The 25,648-nt window shown below is 40.6% G+C and overlaps 1 protein-coding gene across 1 annotated transcript in view; it reads left to right on the top strand.

The window, feature by feature from the left end:
• Positions 1-1,297: 1,297 nt before the first annotated feature.
• The window catches only part of met (MET proto-oncogene, receptor tyrosine kinase), a 66,327-nt gene continuing 41,976 nt past the window's right edge, over positions 1,298-25,648 (top strand). Inside the window, exons 1-2 of the mRNA XM_038706790.1 lie at positions 1,298-1,596; positions 3,184-4,375. Coding sequence (XP_038562718.1) covers positions 3,185-4,375 — 1,191 coding nt within the window. The 5' untranslated portion in view covers positions 1,298-1,596; position 3,184. The remainder of the gene's footprint in view (positions 1,597-3,183; positions 4,376-25,648) is intronic.

Here is a 25,648-nt window from a genome sequence, read left to right as displayed (position 1 = left end):
GCTTATTCCTGGAGTCTCAGCTGGTTTCCTGACAACCTCACGATAACAACGAGACTCTAGGAACTCACTGCATCATGGCAAAAAATAGTCCTGCACATAACCCTTCAGTTTCTGACAATGTATTCATTAACACTATTGCAAATGAAGATTCTTCTTCAAAGTTCCTTTGAGAAGAAATAAAGGTTGATGATGTACAGTGACAGCTTAAGGGCTCTCTGGTGTGATGTCAGAGGTAACAGTGTTGTCCTCTGGGAAATCTGGGAGTAGAAAGGATGATGAATCTGGGAGGGTTTCTCCAGATTCTCTCCATGTGAAGCCAAAGATGATCAGTTTCAATTCCAAGATTGAATACAGCAAAACCAGCTGAGCTTTGCTGTCGTTAACAACTGGAAAAGGAGAAGAAGAGAGGAAACTATTGCTCTGTAATGACACTTCACCTCACTGAAACACTTATTGCATCCAGTGATATGTCTAGTTTTACATAGAAGATGTCACAGATTCCATCACATCACTCCTCTACTCACTTGAACACACTCATCCTCTGACTGTCCGTCTCATTAAACCCTCACATGTCACTATCTGTCAGAAAGTGAATGCAAACAGCCGTTGTGCCGCTTCTCGCCAGCTCTGTACCTATTAATTCTCCATCCACACTCTGTTATCAGGGTTTCCAGTCTTCATTCCAACTGCCCTCCATTCAGGAAGTGGGACAAAGGATTTTTTTATGCAGGGCACTGTGATTCATGGCTGAGACACACACACACATACAGTTGGTTTAGCCTTTATAACTTAGCTCATTACTTATGGCTGAGTGAGCCATTTTAACATTATAACCAGTCATCTGACTCACAGGGGTGCTGGAGGAGAGTCAGGTGGAAGAAGAAAGAAATACCTCCTTTCATGCACTTTATGTGACCATTTGTTTGGGTTTTGTTTAATTTTGAACGTTTATAGAGTTTTGTTATTCAACCAAGAGCATATTAGTAGCCTATGTTGTGTTGTAAAACGCCACTTCTTCAGAGTCTGGTGAATAAATCTATCAAAACCAATTTCATGTTAAATTCCTTTACAGTTAGTATGTACATAAGAAAATTTAGTTCAGTGTTCATTATAATTAAAATAATGCATTCAATTATTGCCACGTGATAATCACTAACTAGAGCTCATACTGTTCGGTTTTCCAAATGTGCTTTCCTTCCTTGGGTCTCTCACCTGAGCTGCACAGACCGAGGAGCCGCAGCAGCACCTGGACGCGTCACACAGTTTGGAGAGAAAGAGGCGGAGCTTTAAGAGAAGCTGAGACGTGAGCAACAGCAGCAGCAGCGTGTTTTTGCTGGATGCAGTGAGTCATTGACTCTCACCGGTTACAGCTGGAGAGCAACGAACAAGAGGTTAACTGGTGTGAAAACAGGTAAAGTCGGATTGAGAAAAAAATTTGGCCACTTTTGTTACGAGTTTTTTCACGGAGAAGCGAAGTGGAACATCTACAGCGACCAGTTGGGACTTGATGAGAAAGTCCAGAAGTCCCGCTCTTGGAGAGACTAGCGGAATATGATTTGAATCAGCGGAACGTAAAACACTGTTGCTCGCTAACAGGTGAGTTTGTTATCTATACATTTTCTCACAGTTTATTTACTTTTCTCTTTATTAATCCTACTCAAACTGCATATTCATGCGTAAAAACGCAGAAACCCTGACCCTGAAACTCCTAACCCTTTCCTCCTCCTCCTCCTCCTCTGGATATCACAGCTTGTTTTGAAATGTTTTTTCTGGCTCCTAACACAATTTCACCAACTTCCCAAATGTGTTTTCAGAGACCTTTCGCCATGAGTCACTTTCCTCTCAAAATGAAAACATTTTCACTGTTTCCCACCGTCCTTTGTCCTTTGAAAAAACAGCCATGCGAAGAGACTGTAAATTTATTGTGTCTGGTGCAGGTGCGCAATAATGTGTTAGGCTACTCATAACCAAAACAAGACGATACTCATCAATATGCTTAAAAAAGTACTGCCTCTAATATGGTGTAATATTCTGTAATATAATCTTAACGTGTATTTTGGGGTTCTAAATATATGCTCCTTATTTTATTTTCTACTAAATCGCTGTTATTCTTCTACCGTGTTGCCTCAGACTCTTATATTATGTGTTTGGCAATTATTGGTAATATTCTCTGCTGTAAACTTTCATAGAAGTTTGCCTACAAGTAGGCTACCTGTTAAGTCTATCTGTCTTTAGATCTTCAATCAACCAATCAATCTTTATTTGTAAAGCACTTTTTATACAAAAGCCGTTTAACATAAACTGCTTCACACTATAAAAAATCTTCTGAAATACTGTGATAATATGAAAAATCTCCCGAACAAATGAGCCGCTAACAATGAGACACCGTTCGCTGAATTTATGCATCACTGTGGGCATGAGTGTGAAAACCAAACGTACTGTGCTGGTTGTTATTGCCTTGTTTTGTTTTACATGTGGGGATCATGTTATAACCACATCCAGATAGGGAGCGTGTAAATGCACATTTTGCAGATTCTCTGGTGTTGCTCTCCTCCCTCCACCCCATCCTCCACTAAATGCATCTCCCAGTAGATTACCATTTAGTTGTTGGTGTTATTTATCATTTTGCAGAATAGTCCCGCTTGCCTTCTCCCTCCTGCCTCTTTTGTTTTAATTAAGTTTATCTCTGCTCCCTTGGGTCCTTGCTGTCTAAACTTAGGCCTGTGGTTGCTCTCTGGGTGATTCACTACTTGGCCTCTCGCTGTGGTCACTAGGGAACAGAAAGCACCACAGAAGTGCTTACGCAGGTCTCATTGCTGGCTTGTCTAGGGTCAGTGGAGTCAGAAGTAGAAGCACTGATGATTAGGAGGCTGATATCAAAGCTGTGTGTCACCATAAAGTATTCACTAACTTCAGCATGAATGGTTTCACTGCTTGTGGTGAAGTGAGCAAACCCTGGTTTTATACCCTGATACAGTTCCATTTATGAGTCTAAAAAGGGATTTCGATGGCCCCCTTGTTTCTCCTCAGTGATTCCTATTCAGCACAGACTGCCCCATTTTCCACACATTCACACTCCAGACAATTGAGGCCACCTATTCAAAGATATCTGTGATGAATGTTTTGAGTTCTTTGTGTTCCAGTAGGGATGCCTTACCAGCTCATTTCTCATGTCTCCTATAGGATGAATCTCCACTCGCTTCATGCCATCATGCTGCTGTGGGCCTTGTGTCCCAGTGCACAGGACCAGTGTGATAATTCACCTGAGACCAACAAACTCAACCTCTCAGTCACCTACGAGCTCCCAACATTCACGGCAGACTTCCCCATCCAGAACATGGTGACGCTGGATGGGATCATCTATGTCGGGGCTGTAAACAGAATCTATGCCCTGGCCCCGAACCTCACAAAGCTGTCAGAGTACCACACAGGGCCGCTGCTTGCCAACGAGACTTGTGGCAAGAAACTGACCAGCAATGACAGGATGGACAACCACAACATCGCCTTGGTGGTGGAGAACATTTATGATAAGGGGTTGTATAGTTGCGGCTCTGCAGACAACGGTATTTGCCGCCGTCATGTCCTGGATGACGACATTAGTCCAAAAACCGTAGACGAACAGGTGTACTGCTTCGGAGACAAGGTGAGGCAAGGCAAAGGTCAACCCAGCAACTCGGATGTTGTGGTCAGCCCTTCAGGCTCTCAGGTGCTCAATGTGGAGAGCAACGTCATCAAATTCTTTGTTGGGAACTCTGAGATCCCAGGCATAGGAAACATAACAAGCAGGGCAACACATCCCCATACTATTTCTCTGCGGAAGATGAAGACGAGCCAGAATGGCTTCACTTTCTTCTCCAACCGCTCATACATGGACCTAATTCCATCTCTACGTGGAAACTACTACCTGCGATATGTTTACTCCTTCCACAGTGGACCTTTCACCTACTTCCTCACAGTGCAGCGGGTGAACAGGGACTCCCAGGCCTACCACACCCGCATAGTCCGTATGTGCTCCTCAGACCATGTGATCCGCCGTTACGTGGAGATGCCCCTTGAATGCATCAGCACCAATAAAAGGCGACGGCGCTCTACGGAAGATGTGAAGGTATTCAACATCCTCCAGGCAGCCTATGTGACTAAAGTGGGCGCTGATGTTGAACTGCAGAAGCAGCTGAAAGTGGAGGAAGATGATGACGTGCTGTTCACCGCCTTTGCCCGAGGAAAGCCAAACTCTCCGGAGCCGACCTCTAACTCAGCCGTCTGCATCATGTCCCTGAAACACATCAACAACATGTTCAGGATGTACATGCAGATGTGCAACACAGTAGACCTCTATCACTTCACTGGATCAGACAAGAAGTCTTGCTACAATGTGGTAAGAGCTGGGAGGGGGCTGGGGTTACTGTGTAGGTATAGCCATTGTAGAACTGCTTTGCATTGTTTTGTTTTGTAGAGGAAATGCAAATGATGCTTTTTTTCTGAACTGTCAAAAAAGCACAATGAATTATTAAATCCCCAACCTTATTTAAGAAAGTATCTTCTTTCTTACTTTTTACAGTTTCACTAATTATTTTAGCAAAAATAACCAAAAAGGACCATATTGTCTTGTTGCACACTGATACATTCCTAGCTAGTTTTTAAAAAAACATAAAACTGACATTATTTAGCCCAAATAATATCTATTCAATTTATGTTAGACTTGAGACTGAATAAACATGACTGGCTGCAGTGTGATGGCAACCTCTAGAATGGCATCTGCTGTATTAATATGTATATTTTTGACACTTCTTTTTAAGGAGCTTAGTTAAAAGTGTACAGCTTGCACAGACTTAGTAGGTCTTTTATTTATTTACAATGCATTTGACATGGTCTGTCTTGTCGTGCAGTTCATATATTCATATATTTGTATTGCTTTCTGCACACTGAAATTGATGCCAAACACTAACCCCAGCAGTAAATTGCAAAATTCCTTGCTCATCAATGATACTTTAGAAATTTAAGTTGTATCTTTTTACACAAGTGGTGTTAATTTAATCCAGAACACAATTTTATAGTCTCTGCAGATCAGTTTGAGCATCATCATGATGTGGTTTTACGAAGTCTCTTAAAATAAAATAAGCCTCTCTGTCAGGCATCTGCATGGCTTCGTTTTTATCTTTTTAGAGTTTTTATTTACTGCAAGCAGGTTAGCTTGTTGGCTAGAGAGACATTCTCAGTAACTGGGTGGTCTCTGGTCTAGACAGTCAGTGTGTCTTTCTACTGGATCTCTGTCCTTGTGTCATTGTGTTCAAGTGTCCTTGAGCAAGACACTGAAGCATGACCTACTCCTGACTTGTCCTCACTGACCACTGACCGCTCTGGTTAAGAGTTAAGTCTGCATCATATGGACGTGTGAGGAAACACATTCCCTGTGTAGTTCCCTTTAAAAGTCCTTTGTTTTATTTTTTTGCATTACCCAAAGTGGCACTTTATTTTGGCTCTGTACTGCAGAACATTGGATTTGAAAGAAAACAATGACTATGGGGTTGAAGGGTAGACTCTCAGCTTTAATTTGAGACTGTTGACATCCATATTTGGTAATCAGTGTAAGGCGCTTGGTATCAGGACAATGATCCTAAACACAGAGACAAGAACAGAACAGTGGAAATGGTTGGGTCAGTCACCTGACCTCAATACAACGGATCTTTTCACTTGATTGTATTTGACTGTGTATTTTTTGGAAAGTGTTGTGAGACCATGCTGCATGGTGATTTTGCACTGTAAATAAATATCATTTGATGATGATTTGAGGGCAAAAAGCGAGTTAAACATGCACAAAGCGATGATGGTTCAACTACAGGTCTGGCAGAGAATCACCAGGGAAAATCCAAGTGTCCGCAGATTTATTTGTGTTGGAGACTTCAGATGATTATAATTAGATAATTTAATTATTATATGAAATATTAAATATGATGGTTTAATTTAAAGATTATTTTAGTTTGTCCTACATTTTGGCCCCTAAAACTGGGTGACTATGTATAAATAGGGCTACGGTTTTAATCACACTCAAACTAAGTTGAAAGTCAGCACTTTACCTTTATAGTCATTGCTTCAGTTTACATGCATTGTTTTAGATGTAACCTCCCCATGCTGCTGCAAGACAGTTGTTACCTTGCCTGTACTAACTCACCTCCAATCCATCAACATATTGACTAAATCTATCGGTTGAATCACCTGATCAATAATGACATGAAGTTACCTGCCGACCACCCTGCCAAAGGGTCTGTCAGTATGTGTACTAGCACTAGCTCCCTCTGATTTCATCTTTACTTAGCCTCAGCATCAGTCAGTTATGTATATCACCAGTGGATTACCTTATGTCTCCTGGATATGTTGTTTAAGGGCAAGCAGATACAGGAGTAATGCCAGATTCGCGTGCAAACAGCCAGCACACTCCTGAGGAAGACATGTGTCAAAACACTGGGCGTGTGTTTCCATGCCGGCTATTTTTTGTATTATGAACTAGTTTGAACATCATAATTAGGGAAGTTTATTGCTGCTGTTGCTTGGCAGCAAACCACAGCCATAACGTTATGGGTAGAAAACATCCCAGATTGGTTGCATCAATTTATTGAACTATATATACTATAAATATATTTTTAGGGCTACTTTACATCACAGCTAATCATTTTGAAAACCAGGCAATGTCGCTGCTATGCTTCAGACATTTCAATTCATTCATTCATTCATTCATTCATTCATTCATTCATTCATTCATTCCAGACATTCTTTGGTTTCCATTCATTTTTTTATGATGCGAAAATCAACAGGCTATTAAAACTTTATTTTACATAATGAACATCAGGTCCGCATCACTGCATCCTGTTGAGTTTTCTTCTTTATCAGTGTTTATATTCAGTCTCATTGTTGTGTGTATCCTTGCCTAACACACATGTTGAAACATCTAAGAAAACATGTTTTTCTTTTTATATTTTTAAAACTAGTTGTCTTTTTCTTCATTGCCCTTTTCTGGAGCACCAGATACAATATAAAATAGGACATGTGCGACAAAATACTGCTCCATGGTGCCACTAGTGGTCAAAAACTAAAGAGTGTACCTTTAACCTTTGTCAGTTACATTATTGTTAGACGGTAACTCTTTAAATCAATCTGCACTTAAACTGCATTACCACGCAACGATAATGGTACCATTAACAAAATTAATGCTTGATGTTTGCAATGATGGATTACACAACTCAAACAAGTTTGGAGAGTCTGGTAATTGATTTTTGTACTGTACAGAAAGTAATGGAAACCACCGGATGTGTGGAAAGAGAATAAACATCTAAAACTGTATAGCATGCATTGCAAATTGGTTGGCAAAAGGGTGTAGTATACATGATTTATAAATATGGAGCTACAACTTGTAAACACACTGTCTGGTCCTTAGGTTCAGTACTGTATACAGCGATTTTAAAGACACAGGCTGCAGTGAAGGGTTCAGACAGACAGACAAACAAACGTGAAAAGTGGCATGTGGTTAAGTTCTTAAAACAGATTCAAACCAGCATTGCAATACATGCAAAAACATGGTGGGTGGGTGTTTGGGTACATCAGCATGGTCTTGACAGCTATCAGCGGCGAGATCCACAGGGGAAAGTGAGGAATGCTAGGAGCTGGGGGGGGGTTCAGGGGCAGTGCATATCTGACTCTCAGCGAGCCGTGATGAATGGCTCGGGGATAACAGGGCATCAGCAGCTGGGCGGAAGATGATCCCCTGACCCGCTGTGGCAGCCGGCCATGCTGGCGAGGCCTCTTCCCCACTCCACTCGACCCCCACCTGTTACCAGCACCTGTGGGAAAGTGGATCATCGCATCAGTAACACCAAAGAGCCTGTTTATCTGGGTTGATATTTTCCTGAGGGATCATTTAGTATGATCTTTTATTGGTATGATATGATCACATAAGTCTTTTGTTTTCTCTGGTACAAATTAGAGCCTATTGACACAGTGATACAACTCAGGAGAAACCTCTTTTGAACTCAACACATTTCAACGTGACGCATTTCTGGTGAGGCAGCTGGAATGCTGCGATTTGGACACTTTTTTTGTCATGGTGCACGGTGACATCTTCTGGCGCTTAGATACTTGGGTGAACAGATGTGAAAAGTCTCTTTGTCTGATTTATTACTTAACCATGAACACATTTTGTGCAAAAGTCAGAAGCAGTCCTCAGCTGTTGAGCTACTGTCCACAAGATCAAGGCAAAAATCACCCTGTTACAAATCAAACAACCAACACCTCACGCTACTACGGCGTCAAAATATTTATCAAGAGTTGTACTGTACCAAATGTAGAAAGCTGAGAAAAACCTTTCTTTCCCAAATCCCCAAACAGTAATTGTCTTTTTCCACCTCTTAACAGTGACTGTCGGTATGAAAACTATTGTTTTGATCACCCCCATTGAGAGTGTTCTATTCCATTAGTATACATTCTTTCCTTTCTTGAATCACTTGATTACTGGGTTGACGTGAGGTATGACATCAGATTCACAAGAGTTACAGGAGGATCTCTTTGCTATATAATTATCACAGAATCCTTCTGTTTCTAACACAGAGTACTATCTGCATAGTTTTAATATGTCTGCAAACAATGTAATTTAAAAGTTGAAATTAAATTATGATGACTTCAATCTTTTGCAGCTGCAATACTTTCCTCACTCAGTCATCCTTTTTTAGTACCTCCAACTCAAACACGCACGCACTCAAAACCAGAGCATGGACATTTTCCTTTTGCAGGACTCAGCAGAGACAAATGGCACAAAAATCTGCTGTTTCAAAATTTGTTTGAGTTTGAACCTCCGAACATGCAGACACAGCAGGTCATGTGCTGAAATGCTGTTGCCAAAAGAGCTTTTATCTCAGTGCAACTGGAAAGCCGTTTTCCAATTTCTCTTTTATTGCTGACAGTCTTACTTGAATCCCCTTGTCCTCAGCTGCCAGGTTAAGAAACAAGTTGTAACAACAAAAGACCATTGGAAAAACTGCCCATCTGATGCTCTTGCTTAAGCTTATAGTTGAATGATCTAATCATAACACAGCTTAATAGATTTATGGCTTGTATTCAGTGGCATATGGCAGGTTGACTCTCTTTTGTCATGAGGTTCGGGAGAGATAAGCACGGCCATAAATTAATAAAAGGTATAAACACTCACAGGAGGCATACTTAAGCACATTGGAGGTTATTTTTGTCATTTACTCCACCAAACTGAATTTCTGGTGGGAAAACACCCAATAGTTTTCTGAGACTGGTTGAAAGCTCAGTGTAAGAGCAAGTTTGAAGTTTTTAAGTGGTGGTTGTCAGCACAGACGTGCCTCTTAACTCCAGTTTAGGCAGCAAGATATGATAAATGTTGTAATGAAGAGTGGCTCTCTTTTGGGCTGTCTACGTGATGGAGCAGATCTGCTGTACTTATTGTTTCTGCAGGGCTATTTCTGTCTTCAGGCTACTCTCAGTTACATGAAGAGAATAAATAACTGAAAAAAATTATACTATTCTTCACCATGAGTATAACTACTGATTGATGTGCTTTAGTAAAAAAAAAAAAAAAAGAATGCTACTGTTCTAGGTACAGTTTAAAATATAACCCTAGTTCCTCTCAAAAAGGCATCAGTTGTTGTTGCGCAAAAGAAGAATCGACATTTAACTGTGAAGCTGATAGTGAGTCCATTATTTACCAAAGCCACACGGAATTGGGTAATGACTAATCTTGGTGCACACACAAGTTTTGTGATACTTTTAACTAATTATTTTCCAAATGTGTGCCAAAATTGTACCTGAGATGAGTGAAGTCTGAATGTGTATTTGAGTCGCTTTCTACCTCTCCTATCAAAAGCACTCTTTTAAACTATTGATCCGACCCCCAGAATGTGCTGTTGCCTGACGGTATTGCTTTTAAAAAAAGACATGTAAGGCCATTTTGCTGGGTAATGTAGTGTGCAGAGCCATGGCAGGGATTTGGATCATCCCCAACATGCCTAGCACCCATTCCCATAAGTCTATTGAGAGAGCAGGAACATTTGAGACTAAAAATAAAGAATAGCCATGGGTCAAAATTATCATCGGATTACTATTGATTCGAGAAAACCCACCAAATGCTGATTGCTTTTAAATTGAATCTTCAGCCTGATTGATTATAGTGTGTGTAATATAATTCCAGCTGGGAGACACTTTTGACCGACAGTCATTTTAATTAGCCCGCCTGTTTTAATGAACAAGCTTTAAATGCTGGCTTGAAAAAAATGCCAGCAAGCAGCCACGGAGGCCCATTGATTTTATATTATTGTGTTAAGGAATTCCTAATAATTTCTGATTATGAAATAGAATAAAGATCCAGTTAAGTGACTTCCAAGATACATTTGGCTTTGCCAGTCAGGTTTTTTTTGTCACTAGATAAGATAGGATTTCATTGTATTTGTACATAAGACATTACGTACAGCACAGAGTAAAATAATGCAGAAATAAGCATGCAGCAGAGGTGCCTATTGTAGGTTCTTGCCAGGACAATAGAGGCTTTATCCAGCATTAATGACAAGATGCATGGCATGCGCATGCAGCTGTTAAACAACAAGGAGCGTATGGAGACCGTAGTTATGTTATAAAGCTCTAAAATCCAAAGATACTTGCTTGGTGGTGGTCTAGTAGAGAATGACTGTTTTCTCTGAAAAACGTCTTTTTTTTTTACTTTGACATACTTTGTTATTATGTGTCTTCATCATAAAATTCTACTACTGCTACTTGTGTCCACCCATGATACTGCAAACGGTACACATTGCATGTCTGTCAGATCATGTTGCTATTCCTGAGGTTGCTCCCTTTTATTATAATTTCGGTTGTTTTATTTGTGGAGTCATCCATTATTTAAATTGATATAAAACAGATTATTGACATGTGACTTAAGTCACAAATATGGGGACTTAAGACTTACTTTAGATGTGACTTAAGTTTTGACCTATTAACACTGATGCTGTGTTCTTACACAGTAATGGTCAGCATTCAGTTGCCATCTTGACTTGCAATTTGATTTCACTTGTCTTTCCTTTTAAAGAACTTGGACTTGTCACAAAAGCCTCAAAAGCACCTTTGGAAATAGCTGCAATTTTTTCCAAACTTTTCACATTGCATTTTTTGAAACAACAAAGAAAGAAAAAAGAGGAAGAAGAGATGGTTAGCATGATAAAACATAAAACTAACAATTATAAAGTTATCATATCAAGAAAATACCATGTATGAAATATGTAGAAACATATAGCAAACTCTCAGTGTCAGCCTATCTACATCTAAACTGTATTTCACCATGAGCTTTTACCATGAATCTGTAATATAAAATTTATTATTTGCTTTCTCAGACATGTATCAGTTGCCTTACAGCTAAAACTCACAAGCCAAGAATAGCAAAGCCTCAAAATCTACATATCTTACTGTGAGGAGATGTGCTTTAATCAAAGCAATAACTAATAAATCAATCATCAGTTTAAGTGTCATTGTAGTTTTCCAGTGACAGATGATGAGATCCGCAGCAGCATAATAATGTCAGTCTGTCAGTAATTCTGCTGACTCAAAGGGTTCTGTTGTGAATGTCACTGTTTTTAGTCCCACATGCCCGAACCTGCTCATGCCATCATTAAGCTGGTATTTGTTCCTTTGAGCTCTTCGTCTGCGCGAACCAGATGTACTGAAAAGCGGGCTGTACTGGAGCTGGTACACATAACATCAACATTATCATCATTTAGTTATATATGAATAATGAGATAGCTATGTTTGTGTAGTCCTTTGACCTTTTTAATCATATTTTGGAAATGTGGTATTGCCATTTTATCCTTGAATACTAATAACGTTTATTAGGTACTACTAGACAAGACAGAACTCTCACCATAAAATACAGTACATTTATCACTATTAGCAGGCATAAAATGCACTACCATTCACTGGACATGTAGAAGTCACTACAGTGGATTAGGCTTCCAAACTATTTTCCATTTCCCTTCTATGACAGATAGACAGACATGCAATGGATGCCACATGTACAGATTAGGCACAAGTAGCAGATTTGCACTATGGAGAAACATAATTACAATGTATAGTCATCAAAGTACATCACATAAAGTATAAACGTTTTCTGGTATATATGAAATATCAAAATCTCTTAGAGACTTAAGAATATCAATCTTGATAATAAAGGAGTCTGTATTTGAGTGGCAAAATAAGATTTCCTGATTTGGAATCTACCAGACAATTATTGATGGATGCAAAGGTTTTATTTCATATTACAAGGGGAAGTTGTGTGTAAAATTATGTCTGTGTCATGCTACAGAAGAAGCTAATTCTTCCTATTGTAAGATGAACTGAACATAAACATAACAATTATGAAAATTAGCATAAAGGCGCCACTGCCCTTTTCAAGGTTTTTTACCACAGATGTCACGGATTGTGTCTCACATGCCCGAGCCTGTCCATGCCATCGCTAAACGGGGTGCAGAACCCAGCGGTGCTCTCAACAGGCGGGCAGGTCTCCAGCAGCATACGGGAATCAACAAAAGAATGAAAATACTAATAATGTTCTTGTCCTGTCCTGTCCTCATTTTACTCCATGGTAAGCCTTCGTTTTGAAAGAGAAGACTGCAAATGCGTTTGTAATGAGAATGAGTTTAGATCTAATGTGTTTTGATAACCTGCATATATTGTCTTTTTAAAAGTAGGAGGTCCGCTACATTACATCTATAAAACAGCAAATAATAGCTAATTTAATTAAACAATTGGTCGATTTATCTATTAGTCCATTAACTAAAAATTCAAAAAGCAACTTTGATAATCAGTTCATCAAAAATATCAAAATTTCACTGGTTCTATCTTCTTAAATGTGAATATTTGCTGATTTTCTTAATTTTCAATGAGATTAAACTACGTATCTGGGTTTTGAACTGCTGAAAGTGTCAACCAGGGTTTTGGGAAATTGTGATTTGACAATTTATGGATTAACAGATAGATAATAATAAAAATAATAATAATTAGTTGCAGCCCTAAAACACTTCTTGTCAAGTTTCATTTAAGAGTTTTATTGTTGAAAAAAGCAACAAAAGTAATAAAAAATAATAATAAAAAGAGTTAAAGTACATGCAGTTGGCAGCTTCACTGCAACAATCAGCCATATCAGTGAGTGCAAGTTCAGGCAGGTGCAAGCTAATGTCTATATGTCATAACGTCTATGTAACAGTTTCTGTGCACTGACCCGGCGCACTCTCACTTGCCATATGGCGATGTGTTTTATGTGAGAGCTGGCAGCTGTGTGTCATCAGCCCATCCACCCTCAGGTGGGCCGTTGCGTCACCTGGCATTCGGGTCCAGGCAGGTCCCTTTACGTGACAAGAGATTTGGTCAGTACCCGCACACAGCTTCACACCAGATCCGGCAAAAGACATAAAAGCATGGACTTTATCCTATAATGTATGATACATTACCCTTGAAATGACCTTACCTTGAAGCTGTACCACTGTGACAAGCCCTGTTGATTTATACTATAATAGATTATTTGTCTAACTAATGATCACCCTACCCCATAACCACCAGAATAAGAGATTTCACAATACGTTGATGGTAGAAGATCAATCATGCATTTATTGCAGCAACTTTATTTCAACAGTACTGTCCACCAGTATTGGCTCAACGTGAGCCTATTCATGTCTGCAGGCATTTCCTGAGCGATTTTCTACATGATTTCACATTCAGTTAATGTCAGTGTTTAGTTTTGAATCCGCACAGTTAATGATTAGCCCAGGAGTCTGGGTTCTTGTTTTGGAAGTGTGTGTAAATCCTTTTGCATGGGCCTTTGTATGCACATCTTATCTTTGTTCCCTAGATAAAGAGTAGAGTAGTAAATATGCAAACCGTCAGTGCCTGCAAGCTGTCTTTCAATAAGCAGGGTGGGAAATTACCACCAGCCACCATCAGCCAAATACTGTTCAATTCAGGCCACAGCTGATAAGATATTTAGTGCTAACTACGACCCTGTCAGATAAAAAAAACTTGTTTTTTTCACATCTCTTCTCAAATGTTAAAAATATGCCTGCTTTTCTCAGTTATGAATGAGTATATTGTGTTTTGGGATAGTTAGTGGGACAGAAGAAGTAATTTCCATCCATCCATCCATCCATCGTCAACCGCTTATCCTGCGTACAGGGTCACAGGGGGCTGGAGCCAATGCCAGCTGACCTCGGGCGAAAGGCGGGGTACACCCTTGACAGGTCGGCAGTCCATCGCAGGGCCACACATAAACAAACAACCTCTCACGCTAACAATTTTAGAGACACCAATTAACCTAGCCTGCATGTCTTTGGATGGTGGGAGGAAGCCGGAGCATCCGGAGAGAACATGCAAACTCCACACAGAAAGGCCGGGGCAATTTTATTTTTATTTTTTTCCTATTTTCTGACAATTTATAGGCTAATGGATTGATTAATTAATTTGTCCATAAAAATTGTCACCAGTTGCAACTCTATGGCAAACTTTCAAGCACAGTTTGTGAATTTTGAAATCTATCCTTCCCTGTGGTTGGCTAATGGATAAAATACTTTATTTCCAGCCAATTACACAAAGTACCTTGGTGATGATTGTGGCTGAGTCAAGTCATCTTTTTGTTTTGACACTGTCTTGCAAATTAGATACTTTCCATCCAGCTGACAGACTCTGCTCTGATTGGATTTCCTAAATTCTTTCCTTACCAGCATGGAGGTGTTTGCCAGCAGTGCCAGAAGCCATTCGTGATACACTTGTTTAGTGTCAAATATGGAGGAGCTTTGCTCCACTGAGCTTATGAGTCAAGGCCCCCGAGCTATTTCCTAATCAGTGGCATACCTCCTACTCTTCTATTTCACCACATGGTGATATCCTGCTCTCTACTAAAATGAGGCTTGTGGATGCTTATCTGTCAGCCCCTGTGCTCTAAATGAAGGGCCAAAAGCAATCTCCTTTTCTCCTGCTGCTGTCCTGAGCAGCGGCCTCACCTCGACCCCATTTCTCTCATTTCCTTTGCTGTGGATCCTTCAAGCTTTGTCATAAGGTCTGAGTCTGGTCCTTTGAAACGCTCATAATCACAAAGGTCACTAGAGCAGCAAATGGTCCTGGCAGTCCTGCGGCCACAGATTCTGAGTGGACAGAACCCTCATTTGCATTTTTCTTAAGCTTTAGTACTTATACTAATGAGTAGATGAAAAATGCTTGATTGTTTATGTACATAGTATGGTTGATGACCTGCTTGAAACCACAAAGAAACATGGACAGAAATTTGTGGGCATCTCATCCACTAGATGTATGTTTACTCAATTGTAATTACTGTATATGGGATTTTAAAGCAAAACAGTTTATTGTTACTCAATAATCTACAGAACTTGCTCGAGGTTTCACAGGAAAATTTTTTTTCAAAGAAAGTGGTTCCAAAGACGCGATGCTTTTGAACTTTTTATAATAAATTAAACTTTTCAATGCCCTGGGCAACACAAATTAAATTCCATTCACTTCGATTGTGTAAGGGTTTATGTCGAAATCTCAGAGACAGAAAACCATCTGCATAGGTACCACCATAAGTAAGTGAGGGGTGAACTGATCCTTTGATGTGAGCAATCTGCTAAATTTGACGTGTAGCCCTCTGTCAATCATTCCAACGTGCTTCCTGAATACACAAATAACCAGTCTAAGTAATCTAAATGTTTTAACCAAATGGAAGTGGACAAAATGCTTTTCCAGGGGAAGGTCTCACCTCAGATGAGGACTAATCCCCCCCATTCCATTCAACCAGTAATCCCCACACAATGCAAGCAAAGGATTGTAGCTGAATGTGTACTCAAGTAATGGAGGCAAATAGAAAAGAAATCCTCCTCCCCATTTCTTTGTCCGCACACTTGTACGGCTTTTATCACCCTGCTGCGCTCCCAAACAATACACCACAAACAGAGAAGCTATTTAGTCAATCCCTCGGACACCACGGATGTTGTCTCCTGCAGGCTTTGATCTTATCCTCCTCATCGGTGATCCTGGCTTGAATCATATTGCATGAGGAAGGCAAGCTCACACCTGAGAGGGTTGAGTAGCTGTTCTCGGAACTGAATAGTGTGTTTTACGGTTAAGGCCTAATTTTATCAGCAGCTGGACTCTGCCAGGATTGCTTTGATTTAAAGAGTAAGAAGAAAGTCTTAAACATATTCCAAAACAGCTATTGGCTATTTTTAGTTTTATGGTAAAACAGAGCTTTTGTTGGGTTTGCAAACCTGACTAAATTGTTGTTTTTATTGTTTTGGGGAAAATGATTACTAGTTTGCTTTCAGGTCAAGAAACCACAATTATTGTTATGTTGCATCAAATAACCTTCCAGCCTGCACATTTTAAAACATAGAACTGAGCCCTCATCATGAAGTCGGTATACTGAGAGGTATACTCCAGTCCTGAGCATTAACAATTCTGTCTTCAGGCCTGGTGGCTCAGTAAGTGAGCACAAACAGATGCAGCAAACTTATTCAGAGCCTGATCCCTGAAGATCTTTGATATATCTGTACAAGTGTGTGAGCTGGAGGTTGAGCAACACTGCAAAGCCAGATGCCAACTTCCAGGAGTTTGTGGAGTGTGAAGAAGTAGCACAGTGATGTATTGTTGCACTCATAGTCCGCTCTCTGAGGACAGAGGCAATGCAGATTTGTCTTTTGTTTGCTTCATCGTGCAGTATAGAGACTCTGAAGCACACAAATGGCTGCCACCTGCAAACTGTGATTACATGCAGTGAAACATTTTATGGTGACTTCATAAAGATCTGCTTCTATAAAAAACACGTCTGTTTTCTGAAGTTTTTAGATGAGGTTTTGGCTGTTTGTGTTTCATGGGATTTCTCAACTATATTTATCTCTGTTAGTTTCCATGCAAAGCTGACGGAATATTACATTTGCTTTTCTGTGTCTCTTGGTGAAAAGAAACAAATATGAAGGGCAGTGCAGCTGAGCAAAAAAAAGTATATTCCCTGTGAAGAATAAATGCCTGTGTTTGTTTGGTTTTCTTCATCTGGTTCTGATCTGAGAGCGACCATGAGTACGAGCACTGTCTTTCTGCCAGCACAACGCCGGCCAGTGATCTCATCTCATCTAGTACCTGGCTGAGATGAGGAGGCCTGCATGTTCAGACATCATGTTGACCCTCGGTTGATAAGATGCCTTGCTGCTGAGGCGCAGGCCAGTGCTGTTTACAACCTGAGGTTATCTGGCTGCTCCTGAATGGCTGCTGTTGGGCTGCGGCTCTCCAGATGCTGTTTCTCTTCCTTACATCTTGTGCGCATGAGCCCCAGCAGTTCAATCTGTCTCGCCTCTCAGATCTGAGAAAGATGAGAAGCAGAGAGAGCCTCTTACAGTCATAAAGGCAGTATGCTTTAAATGGTAGCGAGAAGGCTTGAGGAACTGTTTGGCAATTTCTGCTCACCGTGAAATCTTTGCTGTGGAGATTCTGCCAACTGATGATTATTCTAGACTGCTGGGAAGCAGGAATTCTGGGGAAAAAAAGAGATTTGGCTGAATAACTTCAGTAACTGAAAAATGTCAGTTTGAATCATTTTAGAACTTGTGTGCACATCCTCACTCATCCTCTGCAAAAAGGACCAATTATTTTGACATCGTGAGTGAAGCTGTTGGCTGTGCACAGCAGAAAAACTGTACATTTAAACCTCTGTGACTGTAGTACCTATGTAGTCATCATTGGGAGAGGGTAATGCTAATAAAGTTATGCAAGTAAATTATTGGTGCTAACTCTCTGAAGTCACCCTGACAATAAATCACCCCCCTCCCCATTATGGTCATGTGTTTCTATAGTTACGAGCACATGCAGGAATGGCAGCTGCTTTAGTAAATACGACTGATCACTTTGCTTAGCTGTCAGATTGGAGATTGATCTCACCTCAGAAAGACATTAACGCTCTAAAGTAATGTTCTGAGTGAGTAATATCCCGGCTGAAAAAGCAAAGCATGATGTGGCGCTCATTTGCACCCTAAAAATTGCCCAGTGTCATTACTCATTTAGTTACAGTGCCGTCAGAAAGCATTAAGACAGGGTGTTTGGGGGTGTTCCCATCTATATTCATCAACATTATACTGTTTATACCTTTTTTTACCTTGGGGACTATATACATAAAAAGCATTGTGATACCTACATCTGATGTGAAATGTTAACTAAAGGTTTGGGTTCACTCAAGGGAACAAAAACACACTTTCTTTTCTAATCTTTCAGATAGTTTTGGTTTTATTTGTCCATATTTGGGACTTTTGCCTACACCCAGAACAACTGAGGTAAATTGACTTTTGTCTGTGGTGCTCACACTATTGAAAAATTACATTTACTGTAAAAACAGCAGTGTGTTAATGGGACTTTCTACCTGAAAATTTTCCTCACAGCTAGGACAGTGGAGTAACAATGACATGATGTTTCCCCACTTTATTGTGGGGGAGGCAGATATATAAGAGACATATATCTCAATCACAAATTAAGCCAGATACCACTATTATAAGCAAAGAAATATGCGCTTTTCTGGGTGTACTAACCCTTTAGAACTGAAAGCCAGCACTTAAACCTCAAATTCAGTCTCCTAGAACAGTGGTTCCCCACCCCCGTCCCATAGACCGCCATTGCACTAGGGATCATTTGCTACTGAGCTGTGAGAAAATTGTAAATAAATTATATGACTCAGCAAAAAAAGAAAGGACTTTATAGGCAGTTTTGTGCTGTTAATACCTGAAACTTGGAGCAGTGTTTGTGCTGCATCTTTCCTATAATGCCAAAAAATATATAAACAACAACATACAATTTCTGATAATACAAAGAATTCAATTGATATCCTGTGCATCTTAATAAAAGTATGATGGTAGAATAAGCTTACTATCCCGTCTCACTTAGATTACAACCATCATGAGGTTCCCTCCCTTAGCATCCTCACAGCAGATGTCACAAATATCGATGTGACCTCAGTATTTAAACAAATAAAAGTCAGGGAGAAAAGTGTGAGTCCAGCGGGAATGTTTTACTGTATGTTTCATGCGGAAAGTGCAAGCCAAGCATGACAAGCCTGGGTTTATATAGTGTAATGTATCTCATATGTCAGGAAGTTTTATGAAACACCTAGGATAAGAGCTGCATGGATGGAACCTAGTATCATTCATCAATGGGAAAACAATCCATTTGTTATGTACTTACCACAGAAATTGGCCTTATTGAACCGTTTTTGAAAATTTCCCATATGAAAAAACCATTCTCTCTTAATAGTTCATCTCTATTTATGAATGTATTAAGGAGTTGACCAGTCTGTTTCCCTTTGATCTGCAGACTGTAACTTTAGCTACTGTGTCAGTCTGACCGATATGGGAATTTGCAGTGCAACTCTGGAAAGCTCATCTGAAGAATGTGCTGTTGCCGTTTAGTTGAAGTGGAATCAAGTAAGTTCTTAGACAGAGCAGAAATAGTGTCTTTTGGCCCCCGATCACCAAACTCAGCAGTCCATCATCCTTCCCCTTGTTTTGAATTGCATAAATCCCCGGTCTCTGAGAAGAAGAACAGGAGAAAAATGTGTTGATACATTCAGGAAAAGAAGTGGCTTTGTCAAGCAGTGATGAAAAATCACCCCCATCTGTGTTCTTAGAGATGATATTTTAGTCTCTTATTGGAGGCAGAGGATACGGAGGATGCACGATCATCATTCACCTAGCCAGGTTTCATAGAGTTATGGTGATTTAGTGGCGCCGAGCGACTGGAAGCTGCATTGTTCCTCTGTAGGAGAAGCCTGGAGAACACACACAAATATACACACATGCTGATAGATTATTTAGAATGGACTGTGTGTGTGTGTGCGCGGGTGGAGTTAAAGGAAATAGAAAAAAGAGAGGAAGGTGGTTAGTCATGAGAAGAATTGAAGGGGGTGGTCAGGAGAGTAGGTGTGCGAAAATTTTACTCAAGAGGGAAGGGGGAGAGACAGAGAAGCTTAAATGATACAATAAGATCTTATTTTCAGTATCTGGACTGAACAGGAGAATATCCTGCCAGTGGTGCATGATAATTCTTTCTTTGTCAGAAAGAGATTTTGCACAGGAAGTGATTTGTCTTACATATTAGAAAAATAAAGACAAAAGATTACACCATGATCTGTGAGCTATTGTTAGTTCTAGTTTGTGGGCAGGGACAAAATTAGGTAATGGAATGGTCTAAATTTTGGAAGATGGTGTTTCCTACTTCTTGTCACAACTCTCAAATGCAAATTGCATGTTGTGAGCATGGGAAATGTAAAGACTGCATTCCTTCGCAGGAAAGGATACAACATCTCATCATGGACACCATAGATTTTCTCTGTGTGGAAAGGTGAGCTAATGGTTGGGCAACTTGAATGTCTTTGGTTAAGTACTCCAGAAATTTAGTATTCCATTGCTATAAAGTTTGGGGACTTGTGAAAGACAGATTTTATCTTGAAAATAAGTGGATAGTTTGTACATCGCACCACAGTTGGGTACAAATGCAGGGCAAAATCAGCATACAAAGCACGTGAGGCAAAAGCCTGCCTCTTCTTCTTCATGTTTGCCTGATGATGACCTTATAGGTGGAAATGTCACATCCTAAAAATTTGGTAAGCTTGCAAAATTTAATGCCTCTCCTTATACATTACTGTACATGTGCTTATCTCACCGTTCATACACAAAGGAAAGACCTTTTCAGCTACTTGCAGCCTCACATTCTGTCTAATGACAGTTGTGGAATTTTACATGAAGGATGTCTTTTGGAAACCAGTGATTTTAGAAACCTCCAGTTTGCTACTTCGCTGCACCAAGACAGCCGCAGTAAGTGCCACCATGATGTCTGTCATTTCCAGAGCAGTGTCTATTTTTAAAAATATTTATACATGCTATATGAATCCAAGATCCCAATTTTTGGCCACACAGAGTGACCGTTATCTGTGGGTGTAACAAGCTGTTTGTTGAGAAGCATCAGAGGAAATAGGATGTTTCTTGAACTTAATACCATGGAAAATGTGTCAAAATGTGAAAATATCAACCTGAAAAAAGCTAACAGGTTCAGAGCGCATGTTTTTGTCACATAAGTCAAAGGGGTTTGAAATAGTGTCAATTATAACTGTTTACATTTCTGAAAAACAGGATGTCTAATTTTACTATAATCTCCACATATTATTCTCCGTGCCTTCTGTTGGAGCTGTTTATGTGTGAGGCCATTTTTCTGCCTGCACCCACCTCAGGACCCCATAATAAACAAAGTCCTGCCTGGCGTCTGGGGGGCCACTCAAGGGCGAGGCCAGCTGCATTGCAAGTGCCAGGGTCGGTCCTCGGCTTATTGTCAGCTTCTCTCACTCCCTTAACTGTCCCCAACACCATGACCCCTACAGCAATACACACACGCAAACACACATTAACACATGACTGCATGTGCTTGGAGCGACCAGCCACCTGCGTACTTATACACACACGTCACGGTCATTACAGCTACTGAGGGTCAGGTTACAGAATAACGTGCACCCTAAGTCCAGGTGGAGTACTGTAATGTGTGTCCCAACATTACAACAACAATACATTCCACCCAACACACACACAGACCTATATGTGCACTCCACATTCTTTTGCATTTCACTTTCTCTGAAAAATGCATTTCCACACAACCCGACGACAACCAAACCTCTCCGCTGTCTGAAGTGCACAAATATCACATGCAATCCGGAGGTCAAAGGTCTGTTATTCCAGTGAGGGAGCCAGCTGAGCAGCCAGCAACGAGACAGACTCCATGGGTTTGTGCATGTGTGCAAGTGTGCTTACTTGGGCCAAGCCTCTGCAACATGATGTGTATTTTTGTACATTAGCAAGAGCCCTATTTTTGCACGGCAGCGACAGTGTTTGTATCCAAATCCTCTCCTGCCAGTAACCTAGTCCATGGTTTATAATTCAGGCATTAGTGTGTCTATTCACACAGGACCCAGAGGCCACAGTGAGAGTATGAAAACGACATTAGACCACGCGGATCACCTTTCACCCCCTCTTGACTCTCCTGAGCAATGCCGTAGGGTTTAGGAGCTCCACGACACAGAAACCCTATCGCCATGCCGTTGTTTTGGGGACAATGGCTGCTGGTTAAGTATGGGGCAAAAGCTGTACAATATTTCACATCTGCCCCACGGTGCCTGTTCTACAGGTGAAAGACACATTCGAAAAATGGCCTGAAAGATGTAGAACATCAGGAACACTTCCAACACTGTAAATCTTCCAAACGATGAATGTAAGAGAGAGATGAAAAATGGCCATTAAACTCATCTAAACTTCAAATTGAATCAGTATAAATAGTAATTTATGGAATAATTGATTCATTACTCAGTGATTGATCCTCCATTAGGGAAACCTTAGTACTTTTCAGATATCGGCTAAAATGTGTTTGTAGCTGCCAGTATCAGAAATCCGCCAGTGGATTTATCCACCATTACTGCAGTGGCAGAGTCGAACTGAACAAATTTTTACCGATGGTAGAAACGGAGAGCAGTTGCCCCTCTGATAGGTACAGGTAACCAGTCTGAATGTGGAAGTTATTTAGTCTCAAAACACTGGTGTAAAGTTGGTTATGACAAATTGTAAAAGTGTAATTTTGTGCTGTAAACATGTAGAACTACTGTGCAGGCAGTGACACACTGGAGGAAATCATCATAAACACAGACTTTAGAGAATTGTGGATTTTACTTCACAGTAAGTTGATACCAGCAAGTGCATGTGGTTTTGGAAATTTTTCAAATTGTATGCTTCCACCTACAAACTAGATTAGTCTGTAGAAAAATTTCAAATAATTCACACCTCCAACATTTCGACCTTTTGAAATTCTTGTAGCTCGTGCTCTTGTTTAAAAACTGCTGCCAGCATTCTGAAACCACCATTACATGGTTTTATGGTCAATAAAATTATTTTCTTTCTCTCTGCTAGACTTATTTTTTTGTTGTATTTTTTGTAGGGATTCGATGCTTCGTTGGGCAGAGCCTGATTCGACTGTCAATCTCACAGTCGAAGCTTTGCAGCAAAACAAGGATCATGTAATTTTGGCGATATGAGGGAGCTCAACGTGTGATTTTACATAGAACTACCAGTTTTCTCACAAAAAGTTCATATACAGCCTATTACAATACACATTTCAACGTTTAATGTTGTAAATAAACATATAAAACGAAAAAAAACTTCCAATAAATGTTTTTAAAGTGCGTGAATAAATCCAAAATTGGAACCCTAACCCTGGGTCGTCATTGCACATGTGTAGGCATAGCGTGGATGTGTGTAGTGGCAGGAGGAAAACGTGATGAAGAGACGGAGCCACAGCTTTACTGGTGTTGTGTCGATAGTTTATCACTGTTGATGAACCACACAAAGAATATTTTCTCGCTTTTAAACAGCCGCAACTTGAAATAGACCCGCGAGGAACCACGACATGCATGAAGTTGTCGGCAGACAACTCTGCACAAGACCGGTGAATGGCAGGCGAGAGAAAGAGAGAGAGAAAATGGTCAACAATAAGCCTTAGTTTAGCTTCGGCTCGCAATCGGCACGCACAAAAACACACGTGACATGATTCGACTATCAGTCGACTATAGGCAGGACTTCACGATTCTGATTCGATTATGTAAATCCTTAGACGGGGACAGCCCTAATTTTTTTTCGTTAAATTTGAGTATATATTTAAATTCTTTATTGGACTTTTTGTCATACTTTACTCTCTTGAGGAACCTGTTTGTCTACATGGCAGTGTCAGCGTGACGTCCTGTCTATGTGCCAAGAAACAGCCAAGGATAACAGCAGCGGAGCTTCAAACGAAGCTTGTCAAAACAGCCTTTCCACTGTCCAATTTCATTGCCTTGATCCTCAGGAATACCTCAACAGAGGCAGAGGAATGCCTCCAAAGACCCTTTTAGTCCTCCCTCCCATCATCCTGCTCCGCTTCAACAAACACCCCAAAGTCCTGTTTGTTTTCTCTGAAAATAATCATCCTTTGGCATGTTTTTTGAGCCGCGTGGCATAATCACTAAAGCTATCATGTCTCTATCTGCTGTAGTTTTGAGAAGAGTCTTGGCAGAATCCCATGTTTTTCATATGTGCTCAGTGCTAGCCGTTAGTCCGGAAAATGCAAACAGGAGTTACGATTGATCGACATTTTAAAAGTGTGATTAGCACCGGTTGACACATTAAAGACAACCTGTGAAGCCTGAGAAGTTTCTTCTGCCTTCGCTCTCAGACTTTGTCAAACCCTCCTCTGTTACCTACGTGTCCATATCTCTATCCAATTTAAAAACAATTTCAGTCACAAACTGTCATTTCTTTAACACCAAGTAATTCTGTGCATATCAGCTGGCTGCACCGCCTCACAGCTGTTTGACCTAACCATTGTCTCTCTTAATGCAGCCACTAGCCTTGAGGACATTTAATTTAACCAAGTTTTGTGACTGTGTGCTTGTCGGTTAGCCAGGGTTTCTCTGCTTTTCCCTGCTTTCCTCTTCGTGCGTCCCTGTTCGTCTCGGCTATGTAATGTCCCCAAGAAAGAAACTTTCTTGATTTATTACTCTACCATTGTTCTCCTCATCTTCAAAGCTTGCCCTTGAGATCTTCACTAAACAAATGACGCAGCGTGCTTCACACAAACCACAAATAATCGCCTTATGACCCAGGCAGGGCTTTAGGTAGAGGGTGAAAGAGATTGTGAGTCTGTAAGTGATTAAAACTAACTTTTTTTTGATGCAGCAAGATCAGTTTTTACCCTTTAAGTCACAATAAAAGGTCAAGATCGCACACATCGTTGTGAGGAAAACACTGCATTCAGGATTAGTTGTTTCCTGCTAAAACTGTATTTAAAGTACTCTGAATGAAGGCACCTGCAGGATGTCATAATCATTCTACCTGTACTCCCTCCCCACTCCTTGTGACTCCAGTGAAGAGGTCATCATCCACTGAAGCTGAGAAAACAACAGAAAGCTCAGGCCTGGTCAGGCAGTCAGGTCAAGGACCTTAAGAGCCATAAGAGGCCCAGCACCCTCTGGGTCATTAAAAATTAATGAAACTTGAGGCTGGGACTGGAGGCCATGACTAAACACAAAAAGAGCCGGAGCACTGAGAGAGCAGGGCTAGTGAGTAGGGGTGGGGGGTGGATTTGATAGAGAAAGGCCCCCAAATCCAGCTCTGGCTACAGTCTGAGCTTTCACTATATGCTCCAAAGGCTCCAGACACAACAATCTGCACTACCCAGCGACTTTTGAAAACCAAAGTAAGGGGTACTGGAGTGACAGATTTTGCTTCTAAAACTCAAGTGAGGAGACAGAAGAAGAGAAAGAGGGGGGTGGAGAAAGAGGGAGAAAAAACATGGGGTTTGCCCAGCTGGAGAGGGAAAAAGCAGTTCATGGAATGAAAAACAGCATGAAAGTCTCCTCACTGTTTCCCATGAAATCCTGCCGTCCCCAAACTTCTGTTCAACAAAGAGTATACTTGCCCTTGAGGTACTATCACACTGAGACCTCCATTACGAGCACAGCCTGATGAAAGAGTAGCTAAGGGGAGCTTAGGAGGTTTGGCTCTTAACCCTCCCC

The sequence above is a fragment of the Micropterus salmoides genome, unplaced genomic scaffold, assembly GCF_014851395.1.
Source record: "Micropterus salmoides isolate LMB-PRFRI ecotype aquatic unplaced genomic scaffold, ASM1485139v1 Ms_hic_scaffold_8, whole genome shotgun sequence".
In the NCBI taxonomy this organism is placed as follows: Eukaryota; Metazoa; Chordata; class Actinopteri; order Centrarchiformes; family Centrarchidae; genus Micropterus; species Micropterus salmoides.
This window is presented reverse-complemented; position numbering and strand designations above follow the sequence as displayed.